This window comes from Ovis canadensis, chromosome 20 (assembly GCF_042477335.2).
Source record: "Ovis canadensis isolate MfBH-ARS-UI-01 breed Bighorn chromosome 20, ARS-UI_OviCan_v2, whole genome shotgun sequence".
In the NCBI taxonomy this organism is placed as follows: domain Eukaryota; kingdom Metazoa; phylum Chordata; class Mammalia; order Artiodactyla; family Bovidae; genus Ovis; species Ovis canadensis.
This window is the reverse complement of record NC_091264.1, coordinates 34,201,581-34,217,931: the sequence shown is the minus strand read 5'-3', so window position 1 is coordinate 34,217,931 and position 16,351 is coordinate 34,201,581. Positions and strand designations below refer to the sequence as shown.

At 46.0% G+C, this 16,351-nt stretch overlaps 1 protein-coding gene across 2 annotated transcripts in view; it reads left to right on the top strand.

The window, feature by feature from the left end:
- The window catches only part of CLIC5 (chloride intracellular channel 5), a 165,097-nt gene extending 149,684 nt beyond the window's left edge, over positions 1-15,413 (top strand). For both annotated transcript variants that reach the window (XM_069563986.1, XM_069563987.1), the window contains exons 5-6: positions 4,713-4,897; positions 10,899-15,413. In XM_069563986.1, coding sequence (XP_069420087.1) covers positions 4,713-4,897; positions 10,899-11,066 — 353 coding nt within the window. In that variant the 3' untranslated portion in view covers positions 11,067-15,413. The remainder of the gene's footprint in view (positions 1-4,712; positions 4,898-10,898) is intronic.
- Positions 15,414-16,351: the final 938 nt, after the last annotated feature.

Below are 16,351 nucleotides of genomic sequence, written 5' to 3'. Positions count from 1 at the left end.
GAGCCAGAGTCAGGGGAATGAATGAGTTGGCAGATAGAAGGGCAAAGAACTGGCAGAGAGCATATCGGTACTGGCCTTTGTCATTCGGTAACACAGCACCGTGTTGGCATGCAAGCATGTGTGTCTAGCTCCCCCCGGCCCTGCCTCTCAACACGGCTTGTCACCGAGAAGGATCCCAAGGGAGGCTAGGGGACAGGACTGTGGCTGGACATTCAGTCAGTGAGAGAAGCCAGGCTCCAAGCTGTTAATTTCTTCCTCTAGGTACTGGGGCTCAGAATTGGAGCTTAGGCTGTCTCGTGGTCTGCTGTACCTTGGATTATTGAGGGATATACTGACCAATAGCTCAGTTGGTAAAGAATCTGCCTCCAATTTCTGGGTCAGGAAGATCCTCTGGAGAAGGGATAGGCTGCCCACTCCAGTATTCTGGCCTGGAGAAATCCATGGACTGCATAGTCCATGGGGTTGCAAAGAGTCGGACATGACCGAGTGACTTTCACTTCACCACTTCGTGTCATACTGACCAAGGGTGTGGACTGAGGGATGGAGAGCAGGATGATTGCCCGGTTTGCTAACACAATGGCAGCAACGTCATTAACTGATATCCTGATAGGAGCCAGGTATCGTATGACGCACTTTCATTTCCTTGCATTGGCTGAGTTACTCCTCCCACTGGCCTTATAAGAGATCTTTAGTCCCATAGTTGAGATGAGAAAAGTGATACTCAGAGGGGTTGAGGAACTTGCCCACGCTCACACTTCAAAAGTGCCAGCATCAGGGACATTTCCAGAGTTTGTGGAGTAGAAAGTCAATACAATAAATAGAGAATTTGAAAAGTCATGTTCAAGGCCTTGGAGCGTTAGCCTCAGCAGCATCACAGTAAATTCATCCTCAAGTATGTGTGTGTGTTCAGTCATTTATCTGACTTTGTGCAACCCCGCACAAACGTGAAGCCCGCCAGGCTGCTCTGTCCATGGAATTCTCCAAGCAGGAGTACTAGAGTGGATTGCCATTTTCTACTGCAGGGGATCTTCTGGACCCAAGGATTGAACCCACCTCTCTTGTGTCTCCTGCATTGGCAGGAGGATTCTTTACCACTGTGCTACCTGGGAAGCCCTAAGACTTACCCCTGGGTGGGCTCAGAATTTAAACACAAGATTAGTTCTGTCACGTGGGCCCTCTCTGCTGCTTCATCTCCTCTCTACCATGATTATCTCCATTTCTGACCTTCACATTCCTGATCGAAAACCCACAAACAGGAGTGATGCAGCTGACACACACAGGGCGTCCTCAGAGCATCCGGACGTGGTGTATTACTTGGTGGGTCATGGTTGTGACTTAGGCAATGAGGTCATAGTTGTGACGTAAGGAGGAGAAGGGGACGACAGAGGATGAGATGGTTGGATGGTATTACCGACTCGATGCACATGAGTTTGAGCAAGCTCTGGGAGTTGGTGATGGACAGGGTAGCCTGGCGTGCTTCAGTCCATGGGGTCGCAAAGAGTCGGACACGACTGAGTGACTGAGGCAATGACCTTGGCCATTCTCAAACTTAACCCATCCACCTTGAGAAATTGCTGGAGAGAGAGTTTAAATTTCTCCAGAATCATCTCCCTAATGAGCTTCAGTTGCTGTTTTAAGACTCTCTTACCAAATTTCACGATGTTTCCAAGACTGGGCACTCAGGCAGGTACCAGCTCAGGAGGACAGGGGGCTTTTGGAGTTAAAACTTGCAATGCCTCCTACCCCATCCATGTCTCTTTTCCTCAGATGGTATCAGCTCATCACACTTCAACAGGAATTCAATCAGATTGTTCCTTTCTCCATTAGAAGCAAGATTTTGTTATCATCTCCATAACTGAAAGGGGCAGCAGGATTTGTGGAAGCAAACAGGCACAATATAAATCACAGCTTTTTGGGTGGGGGTTGGGTGGGGTGCTAAGAAGTACTGTTGAGCATCCGCCCTCTGCTGGTGCGCTGAATAGGCCTGCAGTCCCATCCCAGTCTAGACAATTACTAAGGGGACTACAAGCATTTTTCCCAGCCCCACTCAGTCTTTTCTCCCAAACTGGAAACACAAAGCAGATGGTGAAGTCCAAGTTCAAGTGCCACACCAGGGAGAAGGAAGTGTTGAGAAACCACGTCCAACCTCCAGCCTGTTTTCAAACATTCCAGCAAGTGTTCAGTGGCCGTATCTTGGGCTGGTGTCATTTCATTGTCTCAGACAAAGGCTCGCTATGAAAAGACAGACGTGGATTATGTGAGGAGGGGCTGACAGAAGGCACATTTGGGAAAAATCTGAACAAGAGCACAACCCTCTGGGCTCTTCCTTTGGGGGCAACTCCTCCCTTTCATCTGCTGGAATTAACATCCGAACTGATTGCCATCATCTCAGTGTCATGCTCTAAACCAGAGTCTGGAAAAGCAGCCCTGGGGGTGGGGTGGGGGGGGGGGGGCGGGTGGAGTGCTGGGACTGATAACGCAGATGCGGTGGCCAGTGACTTGGCTAGCCGTCTCCTCTGGCTTGGTTCTCGGAGCCTAGGTAGACAGTTTCCAGGCTAGAGAATGACTCTGAGTGATGGTGACATCCTATCGCTGCTCCTTTGAGTATTTTGTTCTGTTCTTTAATATATATACATTGTGTTTTCCTTTTTATTCAGTTCAAGAAATTTTCTTCCAGGGAAGTCTCTCTTCTGCTGTTATATGTAAATGAATTATTGGCCAGATAATCACTGGGGCAAGGCTGGAAAAGTCTTCTGCTGTATTATCTTCCCTTGGATGTTCCCTCCTTGAGGGGCAGGTTTCCATGCATCCAGGGTTGCACATTTCTGGGGGAGCCCACTGCCTGTTTTATTTGCCCTTCCATTTTAGACTGCTGTGGGCTTCCCTGATGGCTCAGGCAGTAAAGAATCTGCCTGCAATGCAGGAGGCCTGGGTTCCATCCCTGGGTCAGGAAAATCCCTTGGAGAAGGGAATGGCTCCCCATTCCAGTATACTTGCTTGGAGAATTCCATGGACAGAGAAGCCTGGAGAGCTACAGTCCATGGCATTGCAACGAGTCAGGCACAACTCAGAGGCTAACACTTTAGAACAGCTCCTCTAAATTAAACTCAAGGATGCCTCCTTAATATCCACTGGCTCTCTGGGGCAACCCTGGACATGAGTACTCACTGTCCTATGTCCTGTCTTCCTGGAAGCCTTGACCCCTCTCTTTCTTAGATTGGGTTAGCCAAGGCTAAGTCTTCCCACAAATCTGGTGCCTATCTCTGTTCTAGGATGTCTATATAGCTGTTATTTCCTTATTTGATAGCCTTTTCTTCCTACAAAATTAGTATGTGGATTAATTGCAGAATATTGGCAAAATTTGGTTAAGCAAGATAAGAAAATGAAAATTGATAATTACTGCAGTATCTGCTGGAGATGAGAACTATAAAGGCTTTGATTGATATCCTGATGGTTGTATTTCTGTATTTATGTTATCTTTTTTTAAAATGGACTAGCAAGTGTTTACTGTTTGGTTAAGGTTCGCTTTTTCAGGCTGTTTAATACTCCCACTGGGCTTCCCTGGTGGCTCAGAGGTTAAAGCGTCTGCCTGCAATGCAGGAGACCTGGGTTCGATCCCTGGGTTGGGAAGATCCCCTGGAGAAGGAAATGGCAACCTACTCCAGTATTCTTGCCTGGAGAATCCCATGGATGGAGGAGCTTGGTGGGCGACAGTCCATGGGGTCACAAAGAGTCAGACAGGACTGAGCGGCTTCACTTTCACTTTCACTGTTTGTTTAAGGTTCGCTTTTTCAGGCTGTTTAATGCTCCCCTATGGCATCGTGTACTGGCTGTCAGATCTCTTTGGTGTGTGTTCAGTTCAGTTCAGTCGCTCAGTCGTGTCTGACTCTTTGTGACCCCATGGACTGCAGCATGCCAGGCTTCCCTGTCCATTACCAACTCTCGGAGCTTGCTCAAACTCATGTCCATTGAGTCAGTGATGCCATCCAACCATCTCATCCTCTGTCGTCCCCTTCTTCAACTGCCTTCAATCATTCCCAGCATCAAGGTTTTTTCAAATGAGTCAGTTATTCCCATCAGGTGACGAAAGTGTTGGAGTTTCAGCTTCAGCATGAGTCTTTCCAATGAATATTCAGGACTGATTTCCTTTAGGATGGATTGGTTGGATCTCCTTGCAGTCCAAGGGACTCTCAAGAGTCTTCTCCAATAGCACAGTTCAAAAGCATCAATTCTTCGGTGCTCAGCTTTAAAGATAGGCCAAGTCTCACATCCATACATGACTACTGGAAAAACCATAGCCTTGACTAGATGGACGTTTGTTGGCAAAGTAATGTCTCTGCTTTTGAATATGCTGTCTAGGTTGGTCATAACTTTTCTTCCAGGGAGCAAGCATCTTTTAATTTCATGGCTGCAGTCACCATCTGCAGTGATTTTGAAGCCCCTCCAAAATAAAGTCTCTCACTGTTTCCATTGTTTCCCCATCTATTTGCCATGAAGTGATGGGACCGGATGCCATGATCTTAGTTTTCTGACTGTTGAGTTTTAAGCCAAACTTTTCACTCTCCTCTTTCACTTTCATCAAGAGGCTCTTTAGTGTGTGGGGCACTAATAAGACAGGGTTCTGGATAAGCTCCTTTACCCTGAAGTCCCCGTGGCTGCATCCAGTGGCAAGGAGGCTGACTAAAGACACTCCCCTTGCTGTTCCATGCCAGCCCTTGAGCGAGGCCTGACCAAGGCTCTGAAGAAGCTGGACGACTACCTGAACACCCCTCTGCCGGAAGAGATCGATGCGGACACTCGCGGGGATGATGAAAAGGGCTCCCGGCGCAAGTTCCTGGATGGGGACGAACTGACCCTGGCCGACTGCAACCTGTTGCCCAAGCTCCATGTGGTCAAGGTAAGAGCGCTCTACCTGCGGGTGCCCCCCAGATCCGGTTCCATCGAAGGCCCGGGTCTCTTGCGAGGATGAGACAAGGACAGGGCCGCCTGCTGATGGAGAATCGGAGTTTGAAAATCTCGTGAACAGGGACACAAAGTCAACCTCTGCTGCATGCTGGCCCCTCTGAGCTCCAGTAACACAGGCATGTGTTGCTGAACCAGGGCTGTTGGGAGACTAAATGTGGCCTGAAGATGCCTGCCATGTTGTAAAGGCTTCTCTGGTGGCTCAGTGGTAGAGAATCTGCTGCCAGTGCAGGAGACATGAGTTCAACCCTGGGACCGGAAGATCCCCTGGAGAAGGAAATGGCAACCCACTCCAGTACTCTTGCCTGGGAAATCCCACGGACAGAGGACCCTGGTGGGCTACAGTCCTTGGAGTCACAAAAGAGTGGGATATGACTTAGCGACGAAACAACAGCAATCCTATTATATGTAGTTACATATAGTCTTGTCACTCCAAAGACCTCTTCCTTACCTTTTCATCATAGGTTTTCACTGGCTACCCACTACCTCATGACCTCTATTAAGTGTGATCTCATATACGTGTTTTCTTTGTGGGCAGACCCACCTTCTGATTTCCTATAACCATTCCTTGGGGCAGGCAGACAGCATCTTCCTCTTCTACTAGTTAAAAAGCCGGAGGTTGCAAGAAATGATAATCATTTTTGCTACCATTGCACTTCCCAATCGTGGCTGACACAGAGCGTAATCTTTCCTATCCAGCCTTAGGATCCAAGAAATGGAAAAAAGAGGGGAATTCTGAGTCATCCCAATCTCTCATCCCAAAGTGGACCCCTTCCTGTGTGTCTGTGACAGGCTTCAGTGCAGCTGTGACTGCATGTTTCTGATGACACAGAGCCCTCTGCCTATTAAGCCAGCCCTACCATTTTTGACGGCTCTAGTTATTAAGAGCCATCCTACCTTACATGGAGCCTAAACCTGCCTCCCTGCTTGCTTGGTTCTCTGGAGCAACACAGAACAGGGCTGCTCTCTTCATCTCATTTGAAGACAGCAGTTTTGTACCCTGAATTTCTCTAAACTGGGCTTCCCTGGTGGCAATGAAGGAGACCTGGGTTCGATCCCTGGGTTGGGAAGATCCTCTGGAGAAGGAGATGACCACCCACTCCAATATTCTTGCCTGGGAAATCCCATGGACAGAGGAGCCTGGTGGGCTACAGTCCATGGGGTCACAAAGAGTCAGACATGACTGAGCAACTAAATAACAGCAACTATAACATATACATGTATATATGTTGTTTTTCAGATTCTTTTCCATTATAGGTTAGTATAAGATATTAGAATACAGTTCCCTGTGCTATACAGTAGGGCCTTGTTGTTTAGATATTTTATTAATATATATATATAGTAGTGTGTATATGTTAATTCCAAACTCCTAATTTATCTCCCCTGCCCCCACTCTCCCCTTTGATAACCATAAGTTTGTTTTCTAGCACATCCTTTTCTGACCCTCATCAATCCAGAGAAGAAGACAGTGGGATCATAGAGCTAGACTGCTCTATATTTCTACATCTGGTGATATCTTACTGTCTCAGTTAGACAAAAAGCTCTGTGATGATAGATCTTCTCCAAGCATAATGGTGGGTACATGGTGGCTCTTTAATTAACACTCATTGGTTGACCATTTGATCACCTAGCTTGTGAGGCTCAGTTTCTTTCCACCTGTCACTAAGGAGAATCAGATGCAGTCATTTATCAGTTGGATATCTGCCTGTTGGTTTTCGGCTGATGTCCTGAGCTGGAAATCAGAACCCTTCATTCAGAGCACATACCAGTTGAAGTTGAAACATAAGCTGTGCTTGCCCTGGTGCTCCCAAGGGATGCATCAGGGCTGGAGCCTGGGAGGGAATCATGCTTGCCAGGGCTGATGGGCAGAGCAAATGCAATCCATTCATACGAAGACACTTTGGGGTTCAGGGCCAAGCCGATAGTGATTGCTAAGTCTGGCCAAGCTGTATGTCTTTGAAGTTACTAATAATCGCACACTCACCCCACCTTCAAAACATCCTTTATTCTCTTTTCCTGAGGACGAAGTGGCACCATTATGGGTGATATGATTTTATCAGTAACACTATCAGAAGTCATGGGAAGAACACCATTCTAGAAGTCCAGAGACTCAAGTTCTGCTGTTGATGAGCCACTCAGTCATGTTTGACTCTTTGCAACCCCATGGACTGCAGCATGCCGGACTTCCCTGTCCTTTACTATCTCCCGGTGTTTGCTCAAAGTCCTGTCCATTAAGTCAGTGGTGCCATCCAACCATCCCATCCTCTGTTGTCCCCTTCTCCTCCTGCCCTCGATCTTTCCCAGCACCAGGGTCTTTTCCAATGGGTCGGCTGTTCGAATCAAGTGACCAAATCATTGGTGCTTCAGCATCAGTCCTTCCAATGAATATTCAGGATTGATTTCCTTTAGGACCTACTGGTTTGATCTCCTTGCTGTCCAAGAGACAGCACCAGGAGGAGCTGGGACAAGTTGTTTACTCTTTGGGGAAGTAATTTTTCTTATGTCTGAAAAAAGAGGTGTGGATGATTATTTTCCTTCTCACCTCTTCCCCTCTCTTCCTCCCCGTCTCTCAGTCACACATGGTTGGACCACCCACTCAAGAATCATGTGTCCAATTAGGTGGACAAATGGACCTCCCAGGCCCCATGCTTCATCCTCCGGTTCCTCCAGTTCCTTCCAGCCCTAGACTCCCAGTTACGCCCATCCTTGGATGATGTTCAGTGCGTCATTCACTTGGAGGAGCTGGAGATCAGAGGGAGGATGACCTACAAAGGGACAAAGGCTGGGCCTCGCTTCCCATCTCCTTGGATTTCTGCTGATCCAGCTTATCAGAGCCCAGAGCCCTGGCAAGCCTCTAAAGTGCAGAAAGCATGAAAGGAGAGCCAAGTCAGACCTCCAGTTTGGCTGCAGATGCCAAGACTTAATCTGGGCTGGGGGAGCTAACTGTTTTCATATGAAAGCAAATTCAGAACATGAGCATGGAGGTTCCTGCAGACGTCAGAGCTTCTCCTGCGCGCGTTCCCTCTCTCTCTTTCATTGGCTTTCCTTCAGCATTATCTGCATCCTTGCAGGCCAAGTTGCTCTGGCCCTGCTGCTCGCTGACAGCCTGGTTTGAACTTTCATTGTCTGGCTGCCTCCTATTCTCATCTCCCGCCTCGAGCCAACATGTGAGGAAAGAACCAGCTCTGGTCAAGCTCAGGGTGTATGGATCTGGGCAGGGAGGGGCATGTGGGACTCTTGTCGTCTCCCCCAAGACCCTTGTTCCCCACCACCCCCAGAGCCTCACGTGGCACAGGGACCTGTTCAGCCCCTGAAGCTAACAGGAAGGGAGCTATACATATAAACACAAATATAAATTCATATGTTGAGTCTCTGTTGTTTCCCAGTTCAAATTATATCCTTTAAAAACCTGAAAATAAATTCCAGCACCGAGACACTCAAGGCCACCCCAGGGATCAGTTTTTTTAAATAGATGTCTTGACCTTATTATGGCTCTTTTTCTTTCCTTTTCTCCATCTTAAAAATTGGAGTATAGTTCATGTACAATATAAGTTACAGGGGTACAACAGTAATTCACAATTTTTAAAGGCTATACTCCATGTATGGTGGTATGGAAGTGACTCAGTCGTGTCCAACTCTTTGTGACCCCACGAAGGAGGAGGAGCCCACCAGGCTCCTCTCTCTGCCCATGGAATTCTCCAGGCAAGAATACTGAAGTGGGTTGCCATTCCCTTCTCCAAGGTATCTTCCCTACCCAGGGATCAAACCTGCATTGCAGGCAGATTCTTTACCATCTGAACCACCAGGGAAGTCCATACTCCATGTATAGTTACTGTAAAATACCGACTATATTCTCTGTATTATACAATACACACTTAGAGCTTATGTTATACCTAGCAGTTTTTTGTGCCTCTTAATCTCCTACCTCTGTTGTGCCCTTCCCTTCTGGTAACCACTAGTCTGTTCTCTGTGTTTAGTTTTCTTTTTTAGATTCCACATATAAATTGTAACATACGTTATCTGTCTCTCTCTGTCTGACTTATTTCACTTAGCATAATGCTCTGTAAGTCCACCCACGTTGTTGCAAATGGCAGAATTTCATTCTTTTTCATGCCCGAGTAGTATTCCCTTGTGTATAGGTATCACATCTTCTTTATCCATTCCCCTGTTGGTAGACATTTAGGTTGCTCCCATGTCTTGGCTATTGTAAACAGTACTTCTGTGAACATTGGGGTGCATGTATCTTTTCAAATTTGTATTCTCTCTTTTTTTTTAAGATATGTACTCAGGAGTGGAATTACCAAATCATATGGTGGTTTTGTTTTTAGTTTTTTGAGAAACTTTCATATGTTTTCCACAGTGGCTGCACCAATTTATATTCTGTGGGGTTTTTTCATTCTCTCTGGCAGTTTCAAGCTGCTTCCCTCATTGGAGCCTCCACCCCTGCATAGATTTTTCTCCTGACCCAAGACAACCTCTTCTTAAGGCTGTGGGCAAGCCCAAGGCCCCTTCATCTTGCAGTGAAGAGAGGGCTCTGTCCAAGGACCCTGAACCCATCACTTGTGCTCACTGGCCACACCTATCCTAGATGGACAGACACTGCCAGGTGGCTTCAGTACTGACCTGCCCAAACCAGTTATATTAACCGAGAGAATTTAATATAAAGAAGTGCTAAGTACCTAAGAACTAGGGAGGCAATATGTACCTTGTAGTTCCTTCTTCAGGGCAGGGGGCAAAGGGAAGAGTTTGGAACGGTCAAAACTCTAACTATACGATAGCCAAGACATGGAAACAAACTAAATGTCCATTGACAGATGAATGGATAAAGAAGATGTGATGGGTCTCAATGAATTCTGACATTAGATAATGTTTCTTGAGCACTTAAAGCCAGCACCTCCCCCAGATCACTTTTATGTATATTAACTAATTCACTACTCCCAGATAGGTCATCTTATTATCTCCATTTTAGAGAAAAAGAATTTGGGGCTCAGAGAAGTTAAGCAGCTCGTCCAAGATCACACCATTGTCAAGTAATGGGGTCACGATTACAGATCCAGTCATCTGGGATCCAGAGCCCACACTTTTAACCACTATGCTATTGTCTTTCAATACAAACACCACTTCCCCAGAAGGCTCAGGTCCATAGCCCCGAGTGGGGCAGACCAGGGAGAGAACAGGAATCACCGTCTGTTCACCTCCACATACCCTGAAGCTCCATATGCATTCTGGCATCTAACTTGCATGTTTTTTGCTTTGTATTCCCTTCTGTAGATAAGGCTGGATGGGGGAAGAAAAAAGTTGTCTATAATTATGTCAGATGTATCTTCTGCTAACAGATTGGTGTCTATACTTCTGTTCATCATACATATTTCTCCTAATGCTTTATATTGTACTTCCAACTGAATAGTCTCTTGAAGCGTTTTTCAAGTCCCTGGAATTTCCTCTGCAACCTCATTTTTCATGGCTCTCCAGTACACCACTGCATGTATATATGGCAACGTATTTATCCCTTCGTGTGTTGTTGGACATTTGTATTGTATACCTTTTTAAATTTTTTTTTGCTATTTCCAAATAGTCCTGCAGTCCTATTTACAAGAAACTAAATCTTCTTGTACACTCATGATATTTCCTAAGAAAAGGAATACCTACAAGAGGAATTACTAGATCAGAGGACAAATTATAGTTGCTTGGTAAAATATAATACAACACAAATAAATAGCACATGGTAATTAAAACAGTGTTGCATTAAAAAGGCCGCACAGTCACCTTGCCCCACAAGTGTCTTGCTGCTGGCCCCTGGGGACACATGGAGGGTCTTCCCGCTGTGCACACACGGGGCCACATGACCAACACTTTCCGGTGATCTATTTCACGCTGCCACATCACCGACACTTCCCGGTGATCTATTTCACGCTTTAACACCATCTCTCTTGCAGATTGTGGCCAAGAAGTACCGCAACTACGATTTCCCGGCTGAGATGACGGGTCTGTGGCGGTACCTCAAGAACGCCTACGCCCGGGATGAGTTCACCAACACCTGCGCGGCCGACAGCGAGATCGAGCTGGCCTACGCGGACGTGGCCAAACGCCTCAGCCGATCCTGAGCTTGGCCGTCTCGCCCCATCGCCGCTGCAGAAGGACTCCACCGTCGCCCCAAGGACTCCGGCTTCACACACTCCTCTTCCACGCCGCCTCTGGAAACTTCTGTCTCCATCAGGCCATCCTTGGAACCCCCAGCCTGCTGGCGTTGACCAGAGTCAGCGCCATCCCCCTCTGGTCAGGCAGGAATCCCGCAAGCAGAAATGAGAGAAACGGTCAAGCTGTCAGCCTTTCCGACCTGGACTGGGGTCCGTGTGTTTGGGGTTGGTGCCCCGGGAACCCCGTCTGTGGGATTGTCACTGGCCCCTTTTGCCAATATTGAAATATCTCCTCAGATGCATTAGAATTCTGCAACACACTGTTCTTGTCCACCCTTCTCTGTCAGTAACTCCAAGGCCAAACGCCATCTTAGTTCTTATTAGAAAGAGGTGCACAGCTGTGTTAGGGGGGACAGAGAGTGGGTGGGGCAGATGTGGGTCTGGGCACCTGGCAGACACACCTCCAGTCACTCACCACTTTCTGGCACTTTTGTCACTTCGGGCACTGAAGGCCAGATTGGAAAACTATTTCAGACAGCTGGGCACAGTCTGATGTGATCACATACCTGGCTTGATGCTGATTTGTCTAGGCCTTGCCAGGAAGGGAAATTGGCATGCCATTTCAAACTGGGGTGACTGGGAAGGGGAGGGGAGAGGTGGAGTGTTGATGCCAAAAGGCCCGCGGGGTCTACCAGCCATGGGGTTTGCTTGCTTGTGGGAGTGGTTTCATTGGGGATTACATGCCTGGGTTTGACTATGTTTATCCACAATTGAATTTTGGTCTCTGAGAAAGCAGATGGGAGTAGGGGGTGGGGTGGGGGGATGGATGCACAAGGCTAAGAAGAACTTTGTATGAGGCTCAGTGTTCCCTGGGAATCTTCTAGATAGATCTTTCCTCTTACGATCTAAGTCTCGAACCAGTGATGTCACGTAGCTGCCATCTTCATAGCAAAATACCAACAGCTGACCAAAAATGACTCTCCAGTTTCTTCAAGTTGTTCCCGGATGTGGGTCTGTGAGCCGGGTGCTCTCTGATTCAGCTGCAGCCTCTGATGCACGAGAGATACATTTAGGAGGTGGCTTGATCGTGGAACCTTAGGAAGAAAGTCCATGGGCCTTTCTGATTGGGAAACCATGTGGTTTAAACTCGAAGAAAAAATACACGTGCATCTGGGTAAATTTTCCTACCGTCTGATTCAAATGCCCAGTGAAAAAGAGGAAGCTGTTTTTTACCTAATATTTCACTCTGTAGTCATTCTCCTTGAGTTTCACCTCCTTAAAAGCTTACCCTGCCTGAGCACAGGGAACTGTGCAGAGGAAATGAAGAAAAATGAACTAGTCGTCAGCTCCCTCTTGCCATGAATGCCCTGGGAGAAAGTCCACCCACCGCAGACCCTCACCTTCAACAATCCTCCCTTCTGTGTTGCCTGTTGATGGAGGCTGAGGCTCCCAAGTGCCCAAAAGCCCCAGGACTTGGCTCGCTGCTCAGTGAGGGCAGGACAGCACGGGGCTTTCCTGTAGAAACATCATGAGGTTCTAACTCAAGCAATATCTGGACCTACCTGCCTCCAGGGATCTCTGGAGAGAAAGGGGACCCAGTGATCAGAGCAGAGGGGAAGAAGCAGGGGGTCCCCTTTAGCCCAGAGAGGAAGATGCCATTTCTCAGTGGGGCATCTTATAAGCCTGAGACCTTTCATTCAAAAGCAGGAAGAATGGATTCATTTCCTCCTCTAAGGGAACCTTTGCAGGACTCCCTGCTAACTTTGTCCCTGGAGATGTTTGAAAAGGCGAACTAATGAGGAAACAATCCTTCTGACAATAGGGAAAAGCGCTATGCTGGTCTCTTGGGAGATGAAAGCTTAAATGATCCCAAAGGCCTTTTCATTAGTGTGAAATTCTGTTATCCTCAGAGATCCTTCCCTGCACATCACAGCATAAGTACAATGATCTAAGAAGCCGTTTACCTTCCCGAGACCCAGAGATGTCCTGTTCTTGAGGTATACCTGAGAAGCACAGCCGGTGAGCCACAGTGAAAATGGCAGGATGCCCTGGCAGAGAAGCTCCCCCAGGTGGAGTAGCTTCCCAGGCAGAGTACCCCCCACAGAAGAGGTTTTGAACCCTGAGGACACTGGATATTCAGAATCCAGCAATTGACAAGTCTTTAAACACAGCCTTTAAAAACAAACAAGCCAAACTAAATCAATATTGTTGGTTCCAGCTGTTCCTTCTGTGGTTGACTTAGTTTTATATCAATAACCATATTAGGGCACAGGGGTGGGGTTGGAGCAGTTATATGACCCCACCGTAACCATTTAACAGAGGGAGGGAGTTCTAGATGGATGCATTTCCTGGTACTCAACCCAGGGATATCTTTTTACTGCAGCAGCAGATTATCATATGATGCAACCGACTATTGATTTAAAGCTTTAACATCTATGATGAGGTTTATCGGAGTATTTTAAAATAATATTGCCTTATGATGATTCTTTTCCAAAGAGATTTTTCTCCACGTGCTTCAGTCTCCCTGGGTTTTGGCCATAACCTTGTCCTGTACACAGCCTTTCGTCTCCCAGCCACAGTGTGGAAAGGTCCTCAGGTGTCCTCAGAATCAACTCAGGGAGTATTGAAGGTCTGCAGTTTGACCCTGAACTCCAGAGTGTTGGGATGGGAAGTGACCCTTGTTATTGGTCTGGCATGCATATCAATACCTCAAAAAGCATCTCAGTGGCAGTAAGAGGGGATTTACTTAGGTTGAGATTCTATTTTACTCTAGATTTATTTCTTTCCTTTGGTTTTCACATCGCTTTTTTTTTGGTGGGTTAGCATAATGTGAGGCAGTGGGAGAAATAAGAATCACATTCAGAACAACTGTGTTGAATTTACCCATCTTCTCAGTCCTGCCGGCCTCTCAGGTTGCCCTGAGAGTGTATTGGATAAGATTTTAACAGCTATAAAAGATGAGCTGGATCAGTAAAATCTAGATTGGTCCAGCATAGAGTTCCTTCTATTGCACACCTTCATTCCCTGACACTTCAGAGTTACCAGTATGAGTATGGCTGTCTTGTTTTGAACAAACGATACAGTTACCTGGCACCAAGCTCATGAGTTGAAAAGTGAAACCCACACTCCATTGGGTTATTTGATCACAGATCTCAAACTAGTTTCATCTTCCCAAGAAATGATACTGTCTTCAGTGTTCACTTATCTTGCTGGTGGGGCCATGGAAATGCTTGATCTTTTCATTAGAAAGAGGCCAGGCCAAGAATGAGTTTTCCTGGGCTGAATTTCCTAGCATTTGTCAAATGAAACAACGGAAGCTCTTCATAACACCTGTACCCACTGGCCACTCTGCAGAAAGACAAGACCAAGCATCTTAGAATGGTCGTAGAATGGATCACATCTGGAATGGACCCTGAAGATCTAAGATCCTAGAAATCAGCAAGGTCTGGACAAACAGAATGAAAAAGGAGGCAGTGTCAGGAAGATACAGGTCTCAGTTCAGTTCAGTCGCTCAGTCGTGTCCAGTTTTCCATCAGGAGAAAACAGTGAGAGTTGGTGTCTGAAATTAAGTTGGTCTAGGGGCAGGGGACATCCAGTAGGTAGGTCTGTGGCTCCTATATCCAAGGGCCAGGAGGCCGGTTCAGCAGCAGAGGGAACCAAGACGCTGGTGACTTCTTGGAATGAGCAGAATTAACTCATGGTTAAAAGTAAGTTCAATGATTCCCAAGGGATCACTTCCTTATTTTTAAGAATAACATTTAAAAGCCTCTGGAACATTAGAAAAAGTGTGCATGGGAAGCATCCTGGTTCTGATGTGAGGACTGAAGTGTTCACATCTTGGCTCTGGGACCCTCCCAGCACATGCAGCCCAGTGGTTCTGATGTGAGGACTGAAGTGTTCACATCTTGGCTCTGGGACCCTCCCAGCACATGCAGCCCATTGGTTTCTATCCACAGCTCTTGGCATGTAATCCAAACAACACATGCCCTCCTATGAATGCATCATCCTCCCTCTTTGTCAATATTCTCCTCCCAGCTTAGTTTCAGGATCCTTTCATTTTGTGATTTGGTATGACCCAAAGTGTGCATAGTCTTACTTAATGTTCCTTAAGGAAATGGATCCAACGTTCCCCTCCTCAACCAAAAAGAAAATTAAAAATTGCCTCACTGTAGAGCTTGGGTTAATCTATTGCTATACAAGCAATCTGTTTTTTGGCAAAATATAATTTTAAGGATACAGTCATCTATGGTATTTATGTATAGAGATTTGCAATATTGACTATGTATATGCTTAAAATATAAAATATCTGACTGATGTTTGAACTTGTCTTTCTTTCCTGACCACCTGGCTATCCCATTTTATAAGCTGGAGAGTTAACTAATTTAGCAAAGAAGCCTAGCTTTTATAAAAGATCAAACATTTCACTTTATAAAAACACTCCCAATGATGGTCACTTGATTTTTCTCAAGACCTTTAATTGTGGTGATAAAATAGCAGGACTTGCTTTCAAGCCTTAATAATGTAAAATTCCTTTTTAATGAAGACATTTCTGAGTGTTTTCCTCATGCATCTGAACTAGTTATAAATTTGTTTTCTGGTCTTGATTGGTATTGACTAATTCAAATAAAGCTGGTTTATTTTCAAATAGTACAAAATCGATCATCAGACATCTTATTGAAGGTGGGGATTTCCTATGCTGTTTGAAATGAGTATGAAATACTTCTTTTTTCCAAACGTCATTTGATTTTCCCATTACAAAAGAAAATATGTTCATTCTTCTTAAAAATCAAAAGCAAATATAATTTTTTAAAAAATGAAATAGGGAATTCTCTGGCTGTCCAGGTGTTAAGCCTTGGCGCTTTCACTGCCGTGGTCCGTGTTCAATCCCTTGTTGGGGAATGAAGGTCCCACAAGCCACATGGCACAGCCAAAAAACATGTAATAAAAAGATTAAAACAATGCCATTTGCAGCAACATGGGTAGACCAGAAATGATTATACTAAGTGAAGTAAGCCCAGTCAAAGACAAATGTCATGTGATATCACTTATATATGGACTCTGAAAAAAAAAGTAAAGATGCAAATGACATTATTTACAAAACAGAAATAGACCCACAGGCATAGAAAAAGACCCACAGAAAACAAGTTATGATTACCGAAAGTGTAGGGAAGAGGTATAAATTAGAAGGATGGGATTAGCAGATATACTGTGCTGTGCCGTGCTTAGTCTGATGCTCCACTGGCTCCTCTGTC